The sequence below is a fragment of the Myotis lucifugus genome, unplaced genomic scaffold, assembly GCF_000147115.1.
Source record: "Myotis lucifugus unplaced genomic scaffold, Myoluc2.0 scaffold_115, whole genome shotgun sequence".
Lineage (NCBI taxonomy): Eukaryota > Metazoa > Chordata > Mammalia > Chiroptera > Vespertilionidae > Myotis > Myotis lucifugus.
In genome coordinates this window covers 1329799-1357441 of record NW_005871163.1, presented here as the reverse complement: position 1 = coordinate 1357441, position 27643 = coordinate 1329799, and the positions used below count along the sequence as shown (strand labels likewise).

At 37.5% G+C, this 27643-nt stretch overlaps 1 protein-coding gene and 1 pseudogene across 7 annotated transcripts in view; both read right to left on the bottom strand.

Moving 5' to 3' along the window:
• DPP8 (dipeptidyl peptidase 8) overlaps positions 1-27643 on the bottom strand; it is a 62566-nt gene that overhangs the window by 15142 nt on the left and 19781 nt on the right. For 6 of the 7 annotated variants that reach the window (XM_006093381.3, XM_023757804.1, XM_014459771.2 and 3 more), the window contains 10 exons: positions 26638-26748; positions 23959-24087; positions 22934-22995; positions 16774-16874; positions 15995-16172; positions 14774-14933; positions 11048-11127; positions 9373-9525; positions 8963-9098; positions 7316-7461 (listed from right to left, as the gene is read on the bottom strand). In XM_006093381.3, coding sequence (XP_006093443.1) covers positions 7316-7461; positions 8963-9098; positions 9373-9525; positions 11048-11127; positions 14774-14933; positions 15995-16172; positions 16774-16874; positions 22934-22995; positions 23959-24087; positions 26638-26748 — 1256 coding nt within the window. The remainder of the gene's footprint in view (positions 1-7315; positions 7462-8962; positions 9099-9372; positions 9526-11047; positions 11128-14773; positions 14934-15994; positions 16173-16773; positions 16875-22933; positions 22996-23958; positions 24088-26637; positions 26749-27643) is intronic. The other variant, XM_023757803.1, reaches the window with a different exon arrangement.
• LOC102442373 lies at positions 18184-19294 on the bottom strand (annotated as a pseudogene).

Here is a 27643-nt window from a genome sequence, read left to right as displayed (position 1 = left end):
TCTTCCCTACCTATCTCTTCTGGGATTATCTTTGACCAGTAGTAGGAAAACTTAGTATTTTAATAAAATACTGTGATTAGTCTAGGTACTTTTTCCCTATTACAAAAATCAGTGCAAAAGGCAGAATAATTCTTAAATACCTTTATTGCCCAAAAACTATACATAAAAATGACTGGGAAATTAAATGTAGCTTTGTGTTTCACCAGGAATAAACTATCTAATGAAAAGAGGACTTTAATTAGTGGGAAGAAAATTACAGAAGGTCAAGGTTTGGTGGACACTAGATAGATATTAAACAACAACAAAAAAGTCCTGGCAAATGAGAAAGAAGTTTTCTCTGGCTGATACCAATGGGAAAACCAAGTCAGTCAGGAGTTAAACAAGAATCAACATTGGCCCTGGCTGGATAGCTCAACTGGTTTGAGTGTTGTCCCCATATGCCAAGGTTGCAGGTTTGATTCCTGGTCAGAGCACCTAAAAGAATCAACCAATGAATGCATAAACAAGTGGAACAACAAATTGATGTTACTCTCTTTCTAAAAAATAAATTAAAATAAGAATCAACACTACCTTCCCTCAATAAATTGCTACCGAGCATTTATTGGGTTAGATTGGGGTGGGAGGTGTAGAAAATCTTCTCGTTTTGAACATTTGGACGTCAGTACCACTGTAACAACTGTCAAACTTGTCTTCCTGTTTCTATTCTTGTCCTCCTATAGTCTGTTCATAAGGTAGCAGAGCAATGTTTTAAAAATGTAAATCAGCTACTATTTTGTAGCTTAGCGCCCTCCAATGGTAAACTCCTTACCATTGCCTTTGAGACCCTACATTGTCTGGCCTTTGGCAATTTCTCTGACCTCATCTCATACCATTTCTTTCCCTATGCACTGTACTCTAACCTTATTATCAACTATGATTATAACCACAGGACCTTGAACTTGACATTTACTGTTCCCTCTGTCTGAAATGCTCTTCCCTTAGATTTTTAATGTGGCTCATTCTTTCTCATCCTCTGTAGAGACTTTTCCTTACCTTCCTATTGGAACTTCCATTTTAGTGATTTTGCCATCCTCTTTCCGAACAATTATTCATAGCCTTCCATTTATGAAGTAATATATATTTTGTGTCTACTTGTTATTTTCCTCATTAAGCTCTATAAGGGTGGATCATTAGTCTGAGTTGTACACTGCGGTATCCTCACTGTCTAGATCAAACCATAACCTCCTGGTTCATAGGTTGACGCTCAAACACTGAGCCACGCTGGCCAGGCCTTGAATTGTGACACTCTGACCTGACTACACACCAAAAACAAACATGGGCCACTGACATGATTTAATCAAGTTTCACAAGGCTATTGTGTGCCATTAGAAAGGAGCCTTTTCGTAATAAACTCAAATGGAGTCATCCAGCAAGAGGATGAATTGATTTCCCTGTGGGTTGAAGTGCCAGAGGCATTCTACCATGAAAAGTCTCCTAGGGAAATCTCCCTGCAAACTGAATGTCAGCTTCTCCTATGGCCTCACCAAATTTGAATGTTTCTAAGGAACACTTTGAGAAAGGAATTGTTTCTATAAGTGCAAGAAAGTACAGTTGAGTTCATAGAGAGGTGTAGAGGATCTACCTAATACATAGTCACAAACCCAAATGGAAAGCCAAAATGAAGAGACAAAGAAACAACCCCCAAATGAAAGAACTAGAGAATTCTCCAGAAGAAGAGATAAATAAAGCAGAGATAAAAAATTTATCTGGATCAGAGTTCAGAATAATGATGGTAAAAATGCTCAACAGCATGAAGAAAGATATAGTAACTATGAAAAAAGAACAGTCTGAGATAAAGAATGACATAACACAAATAAAGAACACATTAGAAGGAATACACAGCAGATTAGGGGAAGCTGAGGATCAAATCAGTGAATTAGAAGACAGAGTTGAAAATATCACTCAATCAGAAAACCAAAAAGAAAAAACAATTAAAAAACAGGAGGACAGCTTAAGGGAGCTGTGGGACAATGTGAAACATAACAATATTAGAATAGCAGGTGTGCCAAAAGAGGCAAAAAGGGAGAAAGGCATAAAGAAGGTGTTTAAAGAAATAATGGCAGAAAACTTCCCTAACCTGGTAAAGGGAAAAGTCACACAAGTGCAGGAGGCACAAAGAACCCCAAACAAGAAGAACCCAAACAGGCCCATGCCCAGACACATAATTAAAATGCCAAAAATTAAGACAAAGAGAGAATCTTAAAGGCAGCAAGAGAAAAGAAAACTGTTACCTACAAAGGAGTTCCCATAAGGCTGACACCTGATTTCTCATCAGAAACTCCAAAGGCCAGAAGGGAATGGCATGAAGTACTCAAAGTAATGGAAAGCAAGGATCTGAGACCAAGATTACTATATCCAGCAAGGCTATCATTCAAAATAGACGGTCAAATAAAGAGCTTCCCAGACAAAAAAAGGCTAAAGGAGTACATCACCACCAAGCCAGCATTACAAGAAATGCTAAAGGGATTGCTGTAATGAGAAGAAGAAACAGAGAGAAACCTAGCCATACAGAATTAACACGTTAAGCGCCCAGTCACCGGTGACTGACACTATACTTTCCATCTGGAAGACAAAACAGGCTGGGCGCTTAATGTGTTAAAATGGCAATAAATAAGTACCTATCAGTAATAACCCTAAATATAAATGGATTAAATGCTCCAATCAAAAGGCGTAGGGTAGCTGAATGGATACAAAAACATGATCCAACTACCAGTATATGCTGTCTACAAGAGACCCACCTCAAAACAAAAGACACACAGGATGACAGTGAAGAGATGGAAAAACATTTTCCATGCAAATAGAAAAGAAAAAAAGCTGGAGTAGCAATGCTCATATCCGACAAAATAGACTTTAAAATGAAGGCTATTACAAGAGACAACAAAGGTCACTACATAATACTAAAAGGATCAATCCAACAAACATATATCACCCAATATAGGAGCACCTACATATATAAAAAAACTTCTAGAGGACTTTAACGGAGAGATCGACAACAATACAGTCATAGTAGGGGACTTTAACACTTCTCTGACTTCACTGGATAGATCTTCCAGACAAAAACTTAACAAGGAAACAGAGACTCTAAAAGACAAACTGGATCAGATGGATTTAATTGACATTTATAGAACATTTCACCCCAACGTAGCAGAATACACATTTTTCTCAAGTGCACATGGATCATTCACAAAGATAGACGACATGTTAGGACACAAAACAAGTCTCTACAAGTTCAAGAAGACTGAAATATATCAAGCATTATCTCAGATCACGTGGAATGAAATTAGAAATCAACTACGTAAAAATGCCCAAAAACATTAAAACACATGGAGGCTAAATAGCATGTTATTAAACAAAGATTGGATTACCAATGAGATCAAGAAAGAAATAAAAAACTTCCTGGAAACAAATGAAAATGAACACACAACAACCCAAAATCTCTGGGACATAGCAAAAGCAGTCCTGAGAGGGAAGTTCATAGCACACTACAGGCAACCTCAAAAAACAAAAAATCACCAAAAAACTATTTAACCCTACAACTTAAAGAACTAGAAAGAGAAAAACAAGAAAAGCCTACAGTAAGTAGAAGAAATGAAATAATAAAGATTAGAGCAGAAATAAATAACATAGAAACTAAAAAAACAATACAAAAAATCAATGAAACCAAGAGCTGGTTCTTTGAAAGACTAAACAAAATTGATAAACCATTAGCCAGACTCATCAAGAAACAGAGAAGACCCAAATAAAAAAAATCAGAAATGAAAGTAGAGAAGTAACCACTGACACCACAGAAATACAAAGGATTGTAAGAAAATACTATGAACAACTATATGCCAACAAGCTGGACAATGTGGATGAAATAGACAAATTCTTAAAAAATACAATCTCCCAAAACTAAATCAGGAAGAATCAAAAAACCTGAATAGTCCAATAACAACTGATGAAATAGAGGCAGTAATAAAAAAAACTCTCACCAAACAAAAAGCCCAGGTCCCGATGGCTTCACAGGGGAGTTTTACCAAACATTCAAAGAACTAACACCTATTTCAGAAAATCCAAGAGGAAGGAACACTTCAAACTCTTTTTATGAGGCCAGCATTATCCTAATTCCAAAGCCAGATAAAGACATTACAAAGAAAGAGAATTACAGGCCAATATCCCTGAACATAGATGCTAAAATCCTCAACAAAATATTAGCAAAACTGCATCCAGCAATATATTAAAAAGATCATGTACCACGATCAAGTGGGATTTATTCCAGAGATGCAAGGCTGATACAATACTCGCAAATCAATAAATGTGATACATCACAAATTGAAAGACAAAAATCACATGATCATATCAATAGATGCAGAAAAAGCATTCGACAAAATTCAACACCCATTTTTGATAAAAACCTCAGCAAAGTGGGAATAGAGGGAGTATATCTCAACATGATAAAGGCCATATATGACAAACCTATAGCCAACATCATACTCAATGGGCAAAAACTAAAGCCATTTTCCCTAAGAACAGGAACAAGACAGAGATGACCACTTTCACCACTCCTGTTCAACATAGTACTGGAAGTGCTAGCCATAGCGATCAGACAAGAAGAAATAAAAGGCATCCAAATTGGAAAAGAAGAAGTAAAACTGTCATGACATGATACTGTACATAGAAAACCCCAAAGACTCCAGTTGTGTTCATAAAGTAATCCAAACAAACAATTTTTTAAATTGCACTAAGATTTTTTTTATTATGTAAAATATACATAACATAAAATTTATTATTTCAGTCCTAGCCAGTTTGGCCCAGTGGATAGAGTGTTGGCCCGGGGACTGAAGGGTCCCTGCTTCAATTCTGGTCAAGGGCACATGCCCAGGTTGCAGGCTCAATACCCAGTAGGGGACATGCAGGAGGCAGCCAATCAATGATTCTCTCTCATCACTGATATTTCTCTCTCCCTCCCTTTCCCTTCCTCTCTGAAATCAATAAAAATATATTTTAAAAAAATGATCATTTCAGCCATTTTAAGTGTACAGTTCAGTGGCATTAAGTACATTCACACTGTTGTGCAACCATTACCACTATCCATTTCCACAACTTTTTTATCATCCCAACCAGAAACTCCCTTCATACCTATTAAATAGAACTTCCTATTTCTCCCTCAATCCCTGACAACTTCTACTTTGTTTCTATGAATTTGCTTGTTTAGGTACCTCATACAAGTAGAATAATACAGTATTTGTCGTTTTGTGTCTGGCTTATTTCAGTTAGCACAATGTCCTCAAGGTTCATCCATGTTATATATTTTTAAGGCTATATAATATTCCGTCATGTACCACATTTTGTTTACCCATTCATCTGTCAATGGATACTGGGGGTTGCTTCTACCTTTTCGCTACTATGACTAACACTGCAATGGACATATCTGTTCACATATCTGCTTTGAGTATACACCAGAAATGGGATTGTCCATCAGACTGTAATTCTGTTTAACTTTTTAAAGAGCTGCCATAGTGACTGGATCATAGCTCTCTTAATGGGTATAATGTGGTGTCTCACTGTGGTTTTGATTTGCACTTCCCTAATGACTAGTGATATTGAGTGTCTTTTCATTTGGCTTAGACTTTTAAAACTTAACTACTAATATGAGGTATCTGTTAGTCTTAAAATCTAGATAACCAGATAGTTTTTATACTGTGTTTTTCACATAGTTCATGTATCATTTCTTCATTGAGAAGGAAAATCTTAGCCTTAATAACAAAATAGCCGGAACCGGTTTGGCTCAGTGGATAGAGCGTCGGCCTGCGGACTGAGGGGTCCCGGGTTCGATTCCGGTCAAGGGCATGTACCTGGGTTGCGGACACATCCCCAGTAGGGGATGTGCAGGAGGCAGCTGATCGATGTTTCTCTCTCATCGATGTTTCTAACTCTCTATCTCTCTCCCTTCCTCTCTGTGAAAAAATCAATAAAATATATTAAAAAAAAAAATAACAAAATAATATAACAAAATATAAAGCTTCTGAAAGTGTCCTCTAATTTCTTTTGAGTTTTTGCATTAAGCCTTAAAAAAAAAGTTTATAAAGATTTGACTTCAAGTTTTTAACAGAAGTCTAATTTAACATTCTCATGATTTATGTGTAGATAATTATAATACAAATGTGAATCATGTTTGTTTGTAAAACACACTTAACGATGGCAAAGTGATTTAACTTTATATAGATCATCGTTGAGAGTTTATGGTTTATGTAGTTATTTTACTTTTATTTTTTGGATGAGTTGAAATCTAGATATAGTTTCAGATACTAAGTAACTGGGCATAATTGTAAAGGATATTTACTGAGTACAAAACAGTGTAATTATATTCTAATTTCCTCAATGGCTCAATGTAAGATATATAATCAAGAATAAACATTTTAAAAAATTACCAATTAACCAATTCACTGACCCCAAATACTTTACTCTGATAGACAATGGAATTTACTTAATACTCACATGCTAATATTTAATATAGAGAAAGGAAAATCAAGGTTAAGCTTTTTACAGTGATGAATAGTAGTATAGCAGTTGCCTTAACTAGCTAGTAAAAGTATTCTAGTTGCTTAAGAAATACAGCTTAGAATGAAGAGTGGAAATTCATCAGGTTACCATGGCTTTCTAAAAATAGCTGTTAAAACTCTTTTTATTTACCAAGAAATTTAATTAATTGCATTTCCCCGCAAAATTTCTTTAGATAGAAAACAACATATTTTCCTACTGAAATGAGTATTTCATTCCCCACAAGTTACAGTTCTTATTGTAAATTAAGAAATTGACACTGATTTACAAATTAGCCAGCTTCCTAAACTCCTAAACTGGATAATTAAAACATAAGCCAGAGTCAATAATAGCAGAGGCTCAACAATGCTCAAATCTTAACTTAAATAATTGACTTTTAAAACTTAATTACTAATATGAGGTTATCTGTTAGTCTTAAAATCTAGATAACCAGAGAGTTTTTATACTGTGTTTTTCACATATCATTTCTTCACTGGAAAGGAAAAACTTAGCCTTAACATCAAAATAATATAACAAAACATATAAAGCATCTTAGAGTGTCCTGTAATTTCTCTTTTGAGCTTCTTTGTATTAAGCCTTTTTTTTTTAAGTTTATAAAGATTGCCTTCAAGTTTTTAACAGAAGTCTAATTTAACATTTTCATGATTTATGTGTAGATAGCTATAATACAAATGTGAATCATGTTTGTATGTAAAACACACTTAATGATTATATATATGTAATAAAATATACCCACCTGAGGACCACCATATATGAACAGCACAGTGGGGTATTTCTTTCCAGGTTGTAAATCATGAGGTTTGTAAAGCATTCCATACAATGTAAATCCAGTAGTACTTTCAAAAGAGAAAATTTCCGGAGGGGTATAGTCAGGAAGAGGACCTTTAAGGAAATAACATACCGAGTCTGTTAGGAAAGTTGTTATAGGAGCTCTACAATATGATAGCAAGTTAAAAATAAACCCACACTCAAAAATAAATAAATAAATAAACAAATAAGTAAATAAATAAAAATAAATAAGTAAAAAAATTAAAACATAAGTAAATAAAAATAAATAAATAAGTAAGTAAGTAAATTAAAAAAAATAAACCCACACTCACACACAAATAACTGACCATCCCCCTTCCAGGTGATAAGCAAAAAATTATCTTTACAAAAGAAAACCTAATGAACATATCAAACTATCTATTTCAGAAATAAACACACCGTATTCTGAATAATCCTTGGAACATAGGATTATTGTGCAGAACTATACAAATACTTTGTGCTCACTTCGGTGTAACTTATTGATGTTTAATACATATATGTGATTAGAAACTGGAAGCACAAATTTAACTTAGTCATTTTAATTTGCTCAAGGCAGGTGCTCAATAAACATTTTTTTCTGATAATTAGAGAATAAGCCTAACCAGAAGCCAGAAAAAAGTCATGATCAATCTTTGGTTTACAGACCTATCCTAAGTCTGTGTGTGTATTGGATGATATTACAGTTTAAGCATCATCATCACTATATTAAAAATTCTATTGTGCACATTAGAACATACCTACATCCTGTGATTTTATACTAATTCTTAATCCCTTAGCAAATATTAATGCATGAAAATACTTAACTGGATTAAAAGATAAAATTAGTACATTTTTTAAGAAATCAAACATTTTAAAAATAGATAATTAACCATGCTCTTCACTTCCATAGAGAACAGGAGTTCTTTTATGGCCATCCCAAGTGCTTCAAAAGTTTAAGAAAGTCATCAGCTGGTTATTCCCTAAAGCTATAGCTTCACTGCTCAAAGAGTATTACTAGTTCAGGGTACCATTATCTTCAAGCTCATTTGTTTATCTGGAAAATCATCCAAATGTGTAAACAAATGGTTTCCTGGCTGATATGTTGACTACTTTAATCCTATTTTCAAAAAGGCCTTCCAGCCCTAGCTGGTTTGGCTCAGTGGATAGAGCGTCGGGCCTGCGGACTGAAGGGTCCCAGGTTCGATTCTGGTCAAGGACACGTCGGGTGCGGGCTTGATCCCCAGTGCGAGGTGTGCAGGAGGCAGCCGATCAATGATTCTCTCTCATCATTGATGTTTCTCTCTCTCTCCCTTCCTCTCTGAAATCAATAAAAATATATTAAAAAAAAAAAAAAAGGCCTTCCAGACCTGCTCCTGCCTTGAGTGGGAGGTAGCCCATATTACTTGGTAGTTGTCAGAATAGGAGGGGTGGGATCAATCAGAAACCCAGCAGCTCGGAAACAGGCGGTAGTGAGAGATGGGAAGACTGTGTCCAGGAAATGCGGACATATCACACAGGTTTTAGAGCCTATAATAAGGTTGCCTATAACAATTAATGTGCTAATCCTACTTAAGATCAGGTTCAGGGAAATGAGTACCTGCTGAATCCAAAATGGTGGCCCAAAATTCCTTTGTTTTACAAGTTGAGTCATCTTCAGGACTTGACAGCTTGTAAAGGGACACAGAGTGTGGATTCTTCTGGTTACTGTACTTACTTATAAAGAAGTCACAATGCTAGAGAAAGAAGAAACAGTTACTTTTCCCCCAGGGAACAGTAACAAATGTTATCTGCTACTATATCTACTCTGATGCCACAGGAGGAGTATGAGTCTGAGCATTTATGTACACACACAATGCTGAAGTTAATGTTAAACTTTTCAAAGTTTTTCCCGAGAATCAGACTTCTGCAGGCCAATTGGACCCATCTCCACATTACTCAAAAGGAGTAATATAAGAATAGAGGTTTTTTTCTATGACAGGAAACCCTTTTCAAACAGGGACTTAATACCCGGCTGATGCAGCAAGAGTGGGAATAGCCACGGTCGGTCAGCCTTGTCACTTCTCCAGGATTTACATAACTGACCACGTACAGGTGATGTTCTAAAGGAGAATCTTTGGTGCCTTCAAAATATACCAGCTTTCTGACTTCATCAACCTGGATCTGTCAAAATAACAACAACATAAAAATCAGAGCTAGCATGACCTTGGCAAGGTCAGTAATTCAACCAACAATCCCCAGTTTTATTCAGAATCATGTGAGTCATCCTTTGACTTGTGCCTCTTTTAAAAAAAATTTCCACAAGTGTTCCTGTCGGGTTTGTTTATGACTTATAGCTAAGAACAGATCCTGTCCAGAAGAAAAAAGGACACCAGAGTTGCACACTATTGGTAGAGTTTCCTATATGGTCAGAATGTATGCTTTTCTTAAAATACAAGAATTATTCCGTTAAAATGACAACCATCTATAGGAAAAATAATAGCTATATTGCAGCTTAGGCCAACCATTCATGCACACTTAACACAGTCTAATTTCAGCATCCTATATATTTCTCAGTTAGTGCAGTATTATCTTAGATAGTACTTTTGGTCTTCTGTACAAATCTGCAAAAGTGTTTCATTTATTGGGTTGGGGAATAATTAAACTCAACCATAGTTTCAATATCAGTATAGTTTATAAATAAGTATGGATAAGATCTCTTAAGTCTTCATTCAAAACTCAAAAAAGTTTACATTAGTATAATTTTTTATTATAAAAACTTAGAATTCCACAATAAGATTTTTTTCTCAGTTGACAACATCCAAAGTCCCTAAACAGAAAAAAATTTTATTTGAATATACAACCAGAAGACCATGTGAAACTCAGTGATAATTAGACTTTAAAGGTTGCCTATAATATTCTACAATTTTTACCAACAAAAACAAGCCTGGGACCTGGATCTTCATTCTTTCTCAATCACCTGGTGACTATGAGTGACTTCTCTTAGTAGCTAGTATACACAATCCTTCAATAAATCTCCAAATCAATTTGAGGAAAAAATAGGTCTTCACTAAATCCTGGTAGTATACATCAATTTAACTGTATGTATCACACATATAAAGGATGGAGTTCTTAAGAGACTTCATAAAACTGACCACTTAACTGAAAGTTGAAACAAACATAAGGTACTATGAAAGTCAAAAGAAAAATTAGAATTCACTAAATAACCACAGAAAGCTACATGCTGAGTGAAACAGAGGGTGAATTTCCCTCCTTTTCCCTATCAATCTACTCTCTGTATAAATTTCTATCACTCATTGCAGATGGTGGATGAAATTTTAAATTTGTGAAATACGATAAACAGATGAATGAAAGAGAATCACTACCTCAGAAGCAGTAAATGTAACTTCTAATATAGAAATGACATGAGTAGTTTGTAAGACCTTTAAAAGTAATTTTCAAACTGTAGTTTAATTTACAATTTTTGCTAAGTTTGAGAAGTATGGATTAGCCCTTCCCTTATTAAGTAGCAACACAATATTTGAAAACGGTGACCTGTAATAACCAGTACACATCTAATACCAGGGCTATAAAATGAGAGATTTATAATTTAAATTAAGACTCAAAACATTGGGGTCATATGAAGTTGCACTACATACACATAGCAGACGTGGACCAAACATATCAGCAGAAAAAAAGAACATACATTAGATCCATGCCGGCCAAGAACTTCCCATTCACCACTGGTAATTGCTATTTCCTCTTTGACAGGACACTTGAAATCACCTAAAGATAACATAGTTATAATTCAGCACTTTATACCAGACTATATAAGCAAATGAAACAATAAAGAATAGTATTCTAAACTCTTTTTTCCAAAAAAGTATATTAAAAATGTCGTTATGTCTGGGATAATGAAAATGTTTTAGAACTAGTTAGAGGTGGTGGTTGCACAACACTGTGAGTATATTAAATGCCACTGTTCATTTAAAAATGGTTAATTTAATGTTAGGTGAAGTTCACCCTAAAAAAAAAAAAGGTCAACCGTTTAAAAAATTCAAGTTATACGTCTTCATAATACTCTGGAATAATGATGGAATGATCCATGCAAATAAAGTGAAAAAGCAAAATTGATTTTCATGGCAAAGCCAGAAAAGAACTCAAAAGCACCTGCATTCACAGACCTTTGGTTAGACAAATGAAGTCTAATGGGTCAACAAGGCATTTCTTCTAGAAATGCAACAAAATACTTAAGGAGGAAAATTTTAATATAATTGTTCTTCACTTGCTAAAAATATATCGGGTATTACCATATTAAATGCCAACATGCCCCATTTGTCTTTATGAGATTTTGTCTTGGCAGATAAGGCTCTCTCAGTGGTTTAAGGAGATTAAAAAATGGAAACGATTTCTCTTTGCCTAGCTGCTGCTAACAATGGCTATGGAAGTGACAGCTGAGGACATAAGATAATAAGATAGTACAGGCTCTTAGCTAATCCCACTCAAGTTAAAAAAATTTTTGACTTATTTTCTTTTTCTTAGATATAAAAATTCAACCTAGTACTTTAAATTTGATGGCCAGAAAATAAACATTTAACAAATATATAACAAGTACTAATTGTTTCACATTATAACCACTTAAGGAAGAAAAAAGAAAGGAGGAAAATAAAGTGGACATCATGGAAAAGGAAGAAGATTTGGAACAAGAACAACTAAGGAAAAAAAGAAGGAAAAGGGAAAGATGAGGTAGACAAATTGAGGAGCCCAGAAATAGACAGAGGGAACAGGAGCTTGGTGTTCTGAGATGAGTATTAACTGAGGTAACAGCTCTTCTTTTATTTTTTCCCATTGATTTTTAGAAAGAGTGAAAGGGATGGAATGGGGAAAGGGGAGAAAGAGAGAGAGAGAAATGTTGATATGAGAGACCATTGATTGGTTGCCTCCCAGGGAATCAAACCTGCAACCCAAGTATGTGCCCTTGACCAGGAATAAAACCTGAGACATTTGGGTGTGCAGGCTGACACTCTAACCACTGACCTCACCGGCCAGAGCAACAGTTCTTCTTTTTAAGTTATCATTTTCATATTAGTGAACCCAAAGTATTTTTTTAAATATATTTTTTATTGATTTTTTACAGAGAGGAAGGGAGAGAAATAGAGAGTCAGAAACATCGATGAGAGAGAAACATCGATCAGCTGCCTCCTGCACACCTCCTACTGGGGATGTGCCCGCAACCCAGGTACATGCCCTTGACCGGAATCGAACCTGGGACCCTTGAGTCAGCAGGCCGACGCTCTATCCACTGAGCCAAACCGGTTTCGGCGAACCCAAAATATTTTAATTAACTAACTACTATTCACAGCTCTCTGACCTGTCTTTATCACTAAATTTTCTGGAATTCCGTAAGTGATTTAATTTCTCAACAATAAAGGAATTGGTAGCACAATTTCACACTAAGGGCCACATTAAACTAAGGGTCTCAGGGAAGAAACTCTCTGTCTTAAATATATAAGATCTTGTCTATTTTTTTAAAAAAAATTAGGCTAAGGAAAGGAATAGAATCATATGTAGTATTTACTTTGCTAGTCCTAAGATGTAGCTGTTTCCCAAATAAGAATATTTAAAAGGCCATGTTAAAAACACACACACACACACACACACACACACAAACAAGCAACCCAATTAAAAACTCTGCAAAGGATTCAAACAGACACTTCTCCAAAGAAGATATTCAATGGCCAATAAGCACATAAAAAGATGCATAATGTCACTAGTCATTAGGGAAATATAAATCAAAACCGCCCTAACCGGTTTGGCTCAGTGGATAGAGCGTCAGCCTACAGACTCAAGGGTCCCAGGTTCGATTCCGGTCAAGGGCATGTACCTTGGTTGCGGGCACAACCCCAGTAGGGAGTGTGCAGGAGGCAGCTGATCGATGTTTCTAACTCTCCATCCCTCTCCCTTCCTCTCTGTAAAAAAAAAATCAATAAAATATATTTTATATATATATATATCAAAACCATAAAGACATACCACTTCACACCCACTAGGATAGCTATTACTAAAAAAAAAAAAAAAAAAAGTCGCCAAAAACCCCAGAAAATAATCAAGTATTGGTAAGGATGTGGAGAAACTGGAACACTTGTGTACTGCTAATAGGAATAGAAAACGAAGAGTAAGATGGTTCCTCAAAAAATTTTAAATAGGATTACCATAACATCTAGCAATTTCACTTCTGGGTATATACCCAAAAGAATTGAAAGCAGGGTCTCAAACAGACATTTGTACACCCATGTTCATAGCAGCATTATTCACAATAGCCAAAAAGAGGAAGCAACCCAACTTCAGCTGACAATACTTAATTTCACTTTGGACCAACATAATTATATCAATCTGAAGAGCTATAATTATAAATAAACTTCAGTGTAGATGGTGACATTAAAAAATCTAGTAAAAATATCTAATAACTATATATTACATTTAAAAATAGTTTTTTAAAATCTAAAAATGACATGGGCTCAGTTTAAGCCAATTAAAAATTACAGTTAAGGCAAAAGCAGAAAGTAAAAATAAGTAATCCCACCACCCAGAGATCATTCATTATCAATAGTTTAAGATATTTCTATCAAGAACTTTGTCCTATGAGGCACAGGCAAGATGGCTGATGCCAACTCAACTCTCCTGGAATGTAATTTTCAATTAGGGTTTGCAAGCATTAAAATAAACATACTAGCCCTGGAAGATGTTGCTCAATGGTTAGATTCAGACTGCATGCTGAAAGGTCTTCAGTTCAATTCCTGGTCAAGGGCATATACTTGGATTGTGGGTTTGCTCCCCCTCCCACCTCCCCCCAGCATGCAGGAGGCAACCAGTCCATGTGTCTCTCTCACATCGATGTTTCTCTTTCTTTCTCCTCCTCCCTTGCTCCCTCTCTTCCACTCTGAAAAGCAATGGAAAAAAATCCTCAGGTGAGGATTAACAACAAAAATAAAATAAACAGCCAAAACCGGTTTGGCTCAGTGGATAGAGCGTCGGCCTGCAGACTGAAAGGTCCCAGGTTCGATTCCGGTCAAGGGCATGTACCTGGGTTGCGGGCACATCCCCAGTAGGAGGTGTGCAGGAGGCAGCTGATCGATGTTTCTCTCTCATCGATGTTTCTAACTCTCTCTATCTCTCTCCCTTCCTCTCTGTAAAAAATCAATAAAATATATTTAAAAATAAAATAAAATAAACATACTCATAAAAACAAAGCAAAACATCTTTGTCTTACGTTGATATACATACACATATTTGTATTTTAGTTTGTGCATTGAGTTTAATGAAGCAGTATTGATGCTTATAAAGTATATAAAAGAGACAATACATTACCCCTGCCCCTCCCACCTTCTGCCCCCAACATTTTTTCTTTTTTAAGTAAAAAAGGATTTCTTACTTGGGGCAGGTAGCCCACCACTGGATCGTTTATATTTGCTCTCCTTTAAAATGGATGTAATTTTATATAAATGACGAAAACCTGTTTTGCATTCAGAGGCAAAAATAAATTCAATTTCATCTTCATGACTTTGGGGAAAAACATGAAAGATGTCATGGATCTGTAAAATGAATAGCTTAATTTAATATACAGATTAATGAAATACTATGTAAACAATTAAATTAAGCTAGAGAAAGACTTGATAAGCATATTCTGAAGTATAAGTAACTGATGGTGCTAGGGGCTATGGTATATTTACAATTACGATTTTGCCTAGGCATTTCAGATTTATCTTATTTAAGTCAAAGACTTCATGCATTGAGAAATAAATGTTTCCAAATGGAGAAAAAAATGCCAAAAGCTTTTACTTACCCACCATTTCTGTAATCCTTGAAACATAGCATGAGGCTTATTTAAAAATATAAATCTTATTACAGAAATTATGAGGAAAAAATTTTTAACATTTTTTTCCAAAGGAAAATATTCTAACAGTTGAAGGGAAAACAGATGTTTGTTTTAGGTGAATCTTATAAAGTTTATATTCGGCAAGAGAATGAGCTGGCTTTCTTTATTTTGTATCTTAAGTTTTCCCCACTAAATTGGAAAATGCACAATTCAACCCAAATTGGTATATTCTGGTATAATTTGCCAACAAAAAGAGAAAGTCTTTTCTACACAGAACTCTTATGGTCCTCTCGGAGGCACTGATGAGGCTGTGCTTTCAATATCTGTGTCTAGGAACAAAGGTAAACCTGCAGCCAAGAAGATGTCATTTCAATGGCATCTATTTTCTATCTACAACCATTTCATTATTCTAGAACAGGGGTCCTCAAACTACAGCCCGCGGGCCACATGCAAATACAAATATTGTATTTGTTCCCGTTTTGTTTTTTTACTTCAAAATAAGATATGTGCAGTGTGCATAGGAATTTGTTCATAGTTTTTTTTTAAACTATAGTCCGGCCCTCCAACGGTCTGAGGGACAGTGAACTGGCCCCCTGTTTAAAAAGTTTGAGGACCCCTGTTCTAGAACCATCACTCCAATCTGAAACGTTAAAACTAAGTAAATAATATTCGTGGTTACTGTGAACTTAAAAATTCATCTTGATAGTCTGCTATAAAATTTCATTTGCTTTAGCATTCTGAGAAAATATCTAACCAAGCACAGGAGAGCAGACATACATTTATCCAGATGTCTGTTGTTTCTTCATAGATAATCAGTGGTGTCACAGAATCAGGCACTGACTCAATGAGTCTCTGTCTTTCCATGGCATCATCTTCAACTGGGATAAATAATTCAGGTGAGATCAATACTATCTGTAGGCGAGTCTGGGAGCGATCTAGCAGGATGGACCAAGCACTATTTAAACAAATAAGAGAAAAGCACCAAAAATAAAGCAAGTTCTCAGAAAATGAATATTCTCCTATTCTCTCCCCTAGCACCCATCCGTTATTTCTGTAATCATAATGAAGAAATTACTTTAGTATATGTTAAATTATCCCTTACAAATGACTAATTAAATTTCCAAAATCACAGATGGACTTTGAAATTATTTTCTCCCTCTAGTGTCAACAAACGCCAGCCTCATAATACTCCCGCTGTCTGCATTAGACAGATCCACATGTAATCATCTTCACATAAGGCTCTACAGATACTTATTTGAATTATACAATAAAAAAATATGCACTTACCTGTGAGCCTTGAAGTCATACTATTTTAATCACAAATAGCTGAAACTATGACTGGCTAAGTAAGAGACAATTAAAATGCTATGCAACTATGCTTATAGGATTATAAATCCCAAAGTCCACTTAGGTAAAAAAAATCTTTGTGTATAAATAACACTGCAAATTTACATATGACTACAGCTCCAATTGAAAGGCAAACATAATAGCATAGACATTTCTAAAGTTCTGGATCCTCAATTATTTGCAAAGAAGTGAAAACTTAACATACGTACTATTTTCCCTCTGGAGTCCATCCAGCTCTGGCAATGTATTCAACTCCTTCAAACAGAATCTCAAAAGGCTGAATTAGTTCCTTATCTATGACATCTATAATCTATTAAAAAGGAAAAAGGGAATCTAGTTATAAAAAAAGACTAATTATCTAATTAGCTTACTAGTCTATTTAAATCATTATCTTTAGTAGCATGATACTTTTTCAGAGCTAGGCATTTAAAAAGGCACACAGGATATAGCAAAACAAGCAGTTGTGGGTTACCTCTGCTGGTGCTCTTTGCTCTTTATGCCTAAAAAAAGTCTAACCACAGAATTAGCACAGTCTATAATGGTTGCCAGAAGGGATGGGGGAAAGTTGGGGGACTGGGTGAAAATGGTGAAGGAATTAAGAAGTATAAATTGGCCCGGCTGGTGTGGCTCAGTAGTTGAGCTTCGATCTATGAACCAGGTTGGAGCACACGCCTGGGTTGCGGGCTCAATCCCTAGTAGATAGTCACAAAGTAGTCACAGAGATGTAAAGTACAACATAGGAAATATAGTCAATAATATTGTAGTAACTATGTGCAGTGCCAGATGTGTACCTGAAATTTTGGAGGAACTACTTTGTAAAATATATGACTACCTAACCACAGGCATACACCTGAAACTAATACAAAATAATATTGAATGTAAACTGTAATTGAAAAATAAAATTTAAAAAAAATTAAGTCTTTTCCCATGAGTTTATACTAACAGAACCCTTTATAATAACTGGTTAAAAAGTTTTAATAACTTTAGACTCTAGTACCTATGAAAAAAATAATAGTTCCTAATTCCCTATACTTTATTTTCATTTCTTACTAGAGGCCCAGTGCACGAGATTTGTGCACTGGGGGAGGCAGGGGTGGAGGGGTCCTTCAGCACAGCCTGTGCCCTCTTGCAGTCTGGGACCCCTTGGGGGATGTCCGCCTGCCGGTTTAGGCCCGATCCCTCTTGCAGTCCAGGACCACTCGCTCCTTACTGCCCGCCTGCAGCGGAGGTGGGAGAGGCTTCCACCACTGCACTCACCAGCCTGGCCCAGCTCAGGGCTTATGGCTGAGTGGCGCTCCCCCTGTGGGAGTGCACTGACCACCAGGGGGCAGCTCCTGTGTGGAGTGTCTGCCCCCTGGTGGTCAGTATGCATCATAGCGACTGATCGTTCCACTATTAGGTCAATTTGCATATTACCCTTTTATTATATAGGATTATTTTTTACTTTGTAACACTTTTATTAAGAGTGAACTGATATCAGTATTCCTAAACTATAAACAATGGGGAACTGAAATATCAAAGGAAACACATTAGAGATCATATATAATAGACAAAGATCCCTTAAATTTTCCTTTTGCCTTTATACATCAACGTGTAATATTTAAGCATAACTGAACTCCTTATTCGGTAAATGCTTTTACATATGCTTCCCTCTCTTTATTTTTCTGTGCCTTTATCTTCTGTTTGATTTTCAGCAATTCTGCCTGGATAGCTTTATCTTCGGGTGCTATCTCCTAAGGTTTCTTAAGATCAGCCAGTGCTTGGTCCTATTCTCTCAATCCTTGCCATCCTTAAGCTCTATGGTACTGTGCTTTGGTATTTGATGGTTCTATTTCAAGAACCTCCAAACAACTGTCCATTGTTCCGAGCCAATTTGACATCTTCAGTTTACAAGCACCAATATTCAGCATGCAGCTTAAAGCTACAGGTTGCTGCCTCGACCTATCTGCTTTCTCAATAATAGTCTTTGAACCTTCCACATATCTTAACATCTATGTATATTTTTTAATGGCCATTTCCCAGTTCTGGGATTTGAAAAAAAAATATTTCCAATATCTTAAGTCTTCTGTTATTAATAATATTTTATCTATGTCTTTTAAATCTATATCTACATCCTTGAGGAAATCTGGATGACTGCCACCAGAACCATCTTTTGAGCATATTTCCCAATCACCCCCTGCCTTCAATTCTCTGCATTCTGCAGTAGCACACAAATTGGCAGGTTTATCACCTTTCACTTCTACATTTTCCAGAATTCTTGCCACACTCATTCCTTTAATTACTTGGCCAAATACCATGTTTCCCATCCAAATGAGGAGTTGGAACTGTTGTGATAAAGAACTGAGAACCATTTGTATTGCAGCCTGCATTTGCCATGCTCAATAAACCCTCATGGTTGTGCTTATACTAAAAATTTTCATCGTCAAACTTTTCACCATAAATACTTTCTCCACCTGTCCCATTCTGATTTTAGAAATCTCTACCCTGAATCATAAATTTATTAATAATTTGACAGAATGGGCATCCTTTGAAATGGAGAGGTTCCCTAGCGTGGGTCCAATGCCTTTTTCTTCTGTATACAATGCATGACAATTTTCTGCAGTTTTGGGTACAATATCTACAAACAATTCTAAGACAACTCGACCAACTCACTCGCCGCCTATGTCCACATCAAAGAAAACTTGGGGTTACTGGTGTTGGAAGGCTTAGCCTGGGTGATGGGTGTGACATTTTAACTTGCAGATGTTTTTGGAAGCTGAAGCCCAATACTTGTTCCCTATATTTCAGCCTAAAACATTACTTTTATGATATATTAGTGAAATAGTCCTAAGCAAACTTTTCTCCTTTAAAAGTCTAGCCAATGCAATTAAAAAATGTTTTTTAAATGGGCAAAGAATCTGAATAGACAGTTCTCTAAAGAAGATATACTAATGGCCAATAAGCAGATAAAAAGATGCTCAACATCATTAGCCATCAGGAAAATGTAAATCAAAACAATAATGAGCCCAGCTGGCGTGGCTCAGTGATTGAGCATTGACCTATGAACCAGGAGGTCGCAGTGTGATTCCGAGTCAGGGCATATCCCGGGTTGCAGGCTTGATCCCCAATGTGGGGTGTGCAGGAGGCAGCTGATATAAATGTCCTATATAATAAAAGCCTAATATGATAAGTGCTCGGTTGTCCATTCAACCAATCAAATCGTAATATGCTAATGATATGCTAAGGCCACTCAACTGCTCGCTATGACGTGCACTGACCACCAGGTGGCAGACAGTTGACTGGCCGCCCAGTCACTATGATGTGCACTGACCACCAGAGGGCAGGCAGTCGACCAGTCGACCAGTTGCTATGACGTGCACCAACAACCAGGGGGCAGATGCTCCGACTGGTAGGTTAGCTTGCTGCTGGGGTCCAGTCAATTGGGACTGAGCGAGATGGGCTGGACACGCCCTGGAGCCCTCCCGCGTCCCTCCCCGGCCCCGATCATGCACTGGTGGGGTCCCTCCAGGGGATGTTGGAAAGCCGGTTTCAGCCCGATCCCATAGGCCAGGCTGAGGAACCCCACTGGTGCAAGAATTTGTACACTGGGCCTTTAGTATCTACACTAATAAAATACAAACATGCAAATTGACCGTACCTTCGCTACACCTTAAGCCACACCCACCAGCCAATCAGAGCGACTATATGCAAATTAACCCAACCAAGATGGCGGCCGGCAGCCACGGAGCTGGAGCAAGCAGGAGGCTTGGTTGCCCCAATGATGGAGGAAGCCAAGCTTCCTTCCCGCCCGCCCTGGCCGGCTCTGAGCTCCTCTCAAGGCTACAAAGTTTCAATTATAGAAGGTAAATAAATCCCAGAATAAAAAAGAAAAAAAGGAGAGGCTGGGAGCTTCCGTCGCCGGGGGCGGGCTTGGCCAGTCTGAAAACGGCCCTCAGCCCCTCACCTAGACTGGCCAGGCACCCCAGTGGGAACCCCCCACCCTAAAGGGGGTATGGCCAGCCTGAAAACAGCCATCAGCCCCTCACCCAGGCTGGCCAAACCTCCATGGGGTGAGGGTCCCCAATGGCGGGGGCTTGACCAGCCTGCAAACATCCATCAGCTCCTCACCCAGGCTGGCCAGGCACCTCAGTGGGGACCCCCACCCTGAAGGGGGTGTGACCAGCCTGCAAACACCCATCAGCCCCTCACCCAGGCTGGCCAGGCACCCCAGCGGGACCCCCATCCTGATCCGGGACACCCTTCAGGGCAAACCAGCCGGCCCCCACCCATGCACCAGGCCTCTATCCTATGTAATAAAAGGGTAATATGCAAACTGACCCTAACAGCAGAAAAACTGGGAATGACTGGTCACTATGACACACACTGACCACCAGGGGGCAGATGCTCAATGCAAGAGCTGCCCCCTGGTGGTCAGTACGCTCCCACAGGGGGAGCTCTGCTCAGCCACAAGCCAGGCTGACGGCTGCCAGTACAGCAGTGGTGGTGGGAGCCTTTCCCGCCTCCTCAGCAGCGCTAAGGATGTCCGACTGCAGCTTAGGCCTGCTCCCCGCTGGCAAGTGGACATCCCCCGAGGGCTGCCGGGCTGCCAGAGGGATGTCTGACTGCCAGCTTGGGCCCGATCCCCCCAGGGAGCAGGCCTAAGCCAGCAGGTGGACATCCTCCAAGGGTCCCAGACTGCAAGAGGGCATAGGCTGGGCTGAGGGACACCCTCCCCCCGCCCCCCGCGAGTGCACAAATTTTTGTGCACCGGGTGTCTGGTATATATATATATATATATATAAATACATATATATATTCGGATACTATGCAGCAAAAGGTCACTGGTCAGATTCCTGGTCACGACACTTGACCAGGTTGAGTGCTCAATCCCTGGTGGGGAGGGCCGGAGGGCATGTAGGAGGCAGCCAATCAATGTTTCTCTCTCACATCAATGTTTCTATCCCTCTCTCCCTTTCCCTTCCTCTCTCTCTCTAAAAAAATAAAAATTTAAACAGTTTGGTAGTTCCTCAAAAGGTTAAACATAGAGTTATCCTATGACCCAACATATCTAACCTACGTATCTAACCAAGAAAAATAAAACCGTATGCCCACATAAAAATTTATACACACACATTCATGATAGCATTATTCATAATAACCAAAAGGTGGAAACAACCCAAATGTCCAAATTGATGAGTAGATACATAAAGTGTACTATATCCATAGAATGGAGTATTAGGTGATAAAAAGTAATAAAGTGCTGATATATGATACAAGTTGGATGGAGTTTCAAAACATGATTCTAAGTAAAATAAACCAGATTAGCTATCATGTGATTCCATTTATAAGAAATGTCCAGAATTGGCAAATCTATAGACAGAAAGTAAATTGGTGGTTGCCCAGAGCTGGGAAACATGGGCAGGTTGGAGGTGACATTAAGGGATGTGGCATTTCTTTTTTGGGATGATGAAAATGTTCTAAACTGACTGTGGTGATGGTTGCACAACTCTGTGAATATACGAAAAGCCATTATAAACTTTAAATGAGTAAATTGTATCGTATGTGAATCAGATCTCAATAAAGCTGTTTTAGTAAATCTTAATTAAGTCTATAATTAATCTTGTGTGCATTCAGCTTTTAAGCTTTTGACTGTCCAAATGGAAAGCAGCACTACAAGAGAAATGTGCGATATTTAATATACCATAAACATATATCTAACACAAAAGGTAATTCACTAGTCAATAACCAGTATTTAAATATTGATCTAGACAGCGGTTCTCAACCTGTGGGTTGCGAACAATGAAAATACATCATTGCCGAAACCGGTCTGGCTCAGTGGATAGAGCGTCGGCCTGCGGACTGAAAGGCCCCAGGTTCGATTCCGGTCAAGGGCATGTACCTGGGTTGCGGGCACATCCCCAGTGGGAGATGTGCAGGACTCTCCCTTCCTCTCTGTAAAAAATCAATAAAATATATTTAAAAAAAGAAAATACATCCTGCATATCAGATATCTACATTACGATTCATAACAGTAGCAAAATTACAGTTATGAAGTAGCAATGAAAATAATTTTATGGTTGGGGGTCACCACAACATGAGGAACTGTATTAAAGGGTCGCGGCACTAGGAAGGTTGAGAATCACGGGTATAGAATTAACAAAGACAAAGAGAATAAATTATTGGAAAGGAGAGGTTGTGCACATCCCCACATTCCTATTTTGGGAACCTTCAGAAAGTTTTCAAAGCAGAAAATAAGGTCAACCTGAAATCATGATCCACAGATGTCTCGGCAAGTTCAACAAGCCCCCAAAATAAAAAAGTGTTCCTAAGATCTCTACTAGACTTACTCGTCAAATGACACAAAAAATCAACTCAACATTTTATACTCACCCTTCCTTCAGTATCAATCATTATTTCTGACATCTTAAAAGTGACTTTTGGATTTGCTGTGCCTTTAGAAAAAGACATAAATGAATAGTTATGTATATCCAAAATTATTGAAATTTTGCCAGCTCAATCCACTTTACCCTTTAGTTAAGTCAGAATATTACAGAGTCACAGCTTTATTGGATAAGAATCTGAGAACTCCATTGCAAACTCATAGCTTTGAATAAGGGTATTAAAAAAAAAAAAAAAAGCTGCCTGCCCTAGCTGGTTTGACTCAGTGGGTTCAATTCCAGGTGCGTGCGGGAGGCAGCCAATTAATGTGTCTCTCACACTGATGTTTCTCTCTCTGTCTCTTCCCCTCCCTTCCACTCTCTCTAAAAAGCAATGGAAAAATATCCTTGGGTGAGGATTAACAAGAAAAAAAAAAAAAGAAAGAAAGAAAGAAAGAAACTGCCTGGTCTGGTAGCTCAGTTGGTTAGAGTGTTGTCCTGATACAACAAGGTTGGGGGTTCGATCCCCAGTCAGGGCATATACAAGAATCAACCAATGAATGCATAAATAAGTGGAACAACAAATCAATGTTTCTCTCTCCCTCTCTCCCTTCTTCTGTCTCTAAAATCAATTTAAGTAATAATAAAATAAGTAAATAAACAATAAAAAAGAGGCTGAAAAATATCAAATTAGTATGAAATAAAGGGAAATTTTGTATCATTTTGAAATGCTGTAATCAGCAAAATGGGGGAAAATTACAAATTTATTAAGAACTTAACCCCTTGAAAATCTTTATTTTCTAACAAAGACATCTTTTTTATTCATTCCTTGAAATAACCAGTTTTGTGCACTTCTCCACCTTGGAAAATAATTAAAATGGATCATCCTGTAATTTAAAAATCTACTTCAGTGACATTTAACCACCAATCCTTACTAAGGCTGTAAAATAACCAATGTTGACCATAAATTTGGATGATTGCAGATTTTTGTTTGGAATGTAGAAATGAGTAAATATAAATGTCAAAGGAATATAGTACCTGTTTTAGGATAACGAAATGAATCTGCCCTTCTTGTTTCCAACATAGGGGATGTAACATGAATAATTTCCACCTCAGATTCATCATTTTCTTCATACAAAATTCTAAGAATTTTGCTGCCACTGGGAGCTTAAAAGGAATTTAAATATTGAAAATTTAGAATTATTCCAGAAAGTAATCATAACTTACTATTCCTTCTAGTATTATATTTTCCAAGTGAAAAATAATTTTTATATAAAATATACTACTTTTTGTGTATGAAAATATCACCCATCTTTTGCAGTAGCAAGGTGAGTTACTACTAAGCCATTTTTACTGGTTAACAACCGTTAACCCCTTTTGGAGGGAAAAAACTGAAGATAATTATGTATATGTACATAATTACAACAGGGAAATACATGTGAAGGATTTTGGTCTTTGCATACATTAACATGCATTCCTTATTGAAAAATGAATTATATATAATTACAATTGTAATACTTCCTATAATGAAACAAATGCTATTTAAATAGAGCCCATTGTTTTTGATGGTTTCCCTAATTCATGTCAAAATCTTGCTCTAACATAGCATTATAGCAAAACATTTTACATGTTAAAATGTACAAATCTAAGACATGGCTTAAAAATAAGTTGTTTTCATGATCCCTTGGAGAAGTGTTCAGATGCTAGCCATAACCCATTAGTGAGTCATGAAATCTCTTAATGGCTCATAACCAGCATTTTACAAATACAACAAAAATAACATACATGAGCATGTTACACTTAAATACTGCTTCATGAAATTTATTTTCTAATCTTATACCCACAGAACATTGTACAATGTATTAGGTCAGAATGTAAAAGCAAACTTCTCACTGGGTCAGGGTCAGTCACTGCTTTAGAAAGCTGTTTCTCAGGCAGTAAAATAGTTGTAAATTCACTAAGAAAAAAAGAGGAATTTGTGCCCTTTTTTCTGATCCATTAATACACTAATTGGGGTGTCTGTTCATACAGATGCTCTAATCAATACCAAGACCAGCTCCTAGATGAAAAATTGGCAAGGGGAATTGAATGACCTAAACCAATAAACCACAATATAATTGTTTTTTATTAGAATTCATTATGGTGGAATATAGCCTATACACTGAGTGGCCAGATTATTATGACCACCCCATCAGTACTTCGTTGGGCCACCTTTTGCCTTCAAAACTGTAGCGATTCTTCTTGGCATTGACTCCACGAGATGTTGAAAGGTGATGTGAGGAATCTGACACCATGCCTGATGAATAGCACTGTCCAGTTCTGTGAGATTTGATGGTTGTGGAACCAGCTGCCTGATGGCTCTTTTAACTTCGTCCCACAAATGCTCAATTGGATTGCGATCTTGTGATTGTGGGGGCCACCTAAGCAAGGTAAAGTCTCCCTCACGTTCTTGAAACCACTCCTGCACAATACAAGCACCGTGGCATGGCGCATTGTCTTGTTGGAAGAAGCCATCTCCATTGGGATACGCCATCAACATGATAGGATGAACTTGATCAGCCATGATAATTAGGTATGTTGTGCTATTCAGATGTTCCATACGAATTAAAGGGCCCAAATCATGCCAGGAAAACATGCCCCAAACCATAACACTGCCCCCACCAGCTTGAAGGGTTGTACTCATGCATGTGGGGTGCATGCTTTCATGCTGTTTCCACCAAATTCTCACTTTGCCATCTGCATGATGCAACTGGAAACGTGATTCATCGGACCACATGACTTTTTTCTAATGCTCGACTGTCCAATCCTTGTGTTCCTGTGCAAATTGGAGACTTTTATCTTGGTAACTGCAGACAGCAAAGGTGTTCGAACAGGCCTTCGGCTTCCATATCCCATACGATGCAGTGTACGGCTAATTTGCCTACAAACATCAGGTGGTCATAATAATCTGGCCACACAGTGTGTGTGTGTGTATCCCACATTCAAAAGCTGTTAAATCGCATTGTTTACCCATATCTTCAGAAAAAAATCACTTCTACTGTCGTGGTAAACAACCTGCTTCCCTATTTATAATGGTCTGGCCCTCTAGCAACTTCAGTGCGAAATTATAGCTAATTTGTCTACAAACATCAGATGGTCATAATAATCGGGCTACTCAGTGTATATTGCATCATATATTGATGTGTATTACACTGAACATACAAACACATCAATATGAGGGGGTAAACACTGTAGCCTTTGCATTCTCTATAATCTCTACAGAGAGATACTAAACGGCAAAATCTTGGTATTGTGATGTACAGAAATGGAAAAGAGTATTAAACCATATTTAAGAATAATAAACAGCCCTAACCGGTTTGGCTCAGTGGATAGAGCGTCAGCCTGTGGACTGAAGGGTCCCAGGTTCGATTCCGGTCAAGGGCATGTACCTGGGTTGCGGCACATCCCCAGTGGGGAGTGTGCAGGAGGCAGCTGAATCGATGTTACTCTCTCATCGATGTTTCTAACTCTCTATCCCTCTCCCTTCCTCTCTGTAAAAAAATCATTAAAATATATTTTTAAAAAAAGAATAATAAACAAACAAACAAACAAATACTAGTAGAATCCAATCTTCATCACTTCAGAATCTACTAATCAAGATTTAGAATCTGTACACTTAAGTAATTGGTAGTTGAACCTCATACTTTAATTGACCTATATTATTTTGAACCCCCTTACTTGTTTCAGCTTCTGGACACCACCAATAGCCAGAATATCTATCAAATTCTTCTTGAAGAACAAAGGTAGCAACTCCAGCTGATCTGGGATCCTCTTCCATGTTGGCTAGCTCTAGACAAACATAAAAGGCAAAATTATCACAGGAAATTCTCTACCTTTTCATAGGTATAAAGCAGAATGATTCAGTTTATTTTGAAAGGCAGCAGTAGTATAGAGGTGAACTCTGGAGCCAAAGAGACTGAATTCAAATCATTTACTGTCTGACCTTGGGCAAATCACCCAATCTCATTCCACTGAAGTATTCCATTTGTCAACGGAAATAAGAATCTACCTTTCAAGGTTGTTATGAAGATCAAATGAATTAATTCACATAAAGCACTTAGAACAAAGCCTAAACCATAATTTGTGCTCCATAAATGTTATTTTCCAATTTAGCTGGAATCATGGAAAAAAAGAACACTGCAAAAGATCATGTTAACTTGTAACTCTCCTATACAGAGAAGCTTATTTTTAGACCAAGAATGGGTCTTACAGATCAGGTAATTCATGATTCCCCCTCCCTTCCCTCCCTGCTCTTCAACCAGAGCAGCTCAGCTTTTATCTATTTTACACTTAAAGTTTCCTGTAAATAGTTAGAAGGGAACTTGTGCTTTAAAAACAAAAATGATCAAAACACAAAGCCTTAATTATGTAAGATTTCATGACATGGGGAAATGCTTACAATACCCTTGAATTTAAAAAAAGCATATTACTGAATAGCATGTATACTGTGATTCCGTTTATCAAAATGTTAAACATATATGTAAAAAGGTATTGGGCCGGGCTGGTGTGGCTCAGTGGTTGAGCATCAACCTATGAACCAGGAGGTCACAGTTCGATTCCTGGTCAGGGCACATGCCTGGGTTGTGGGCTCGGTCCCCAGTGTGGGGCCTTCAGGTGGCAGCCACTCGATGATTCTCTCTCATCATTGATGTTTCTATCTCTCGCTCCCTCTCCCTTCCTCTCT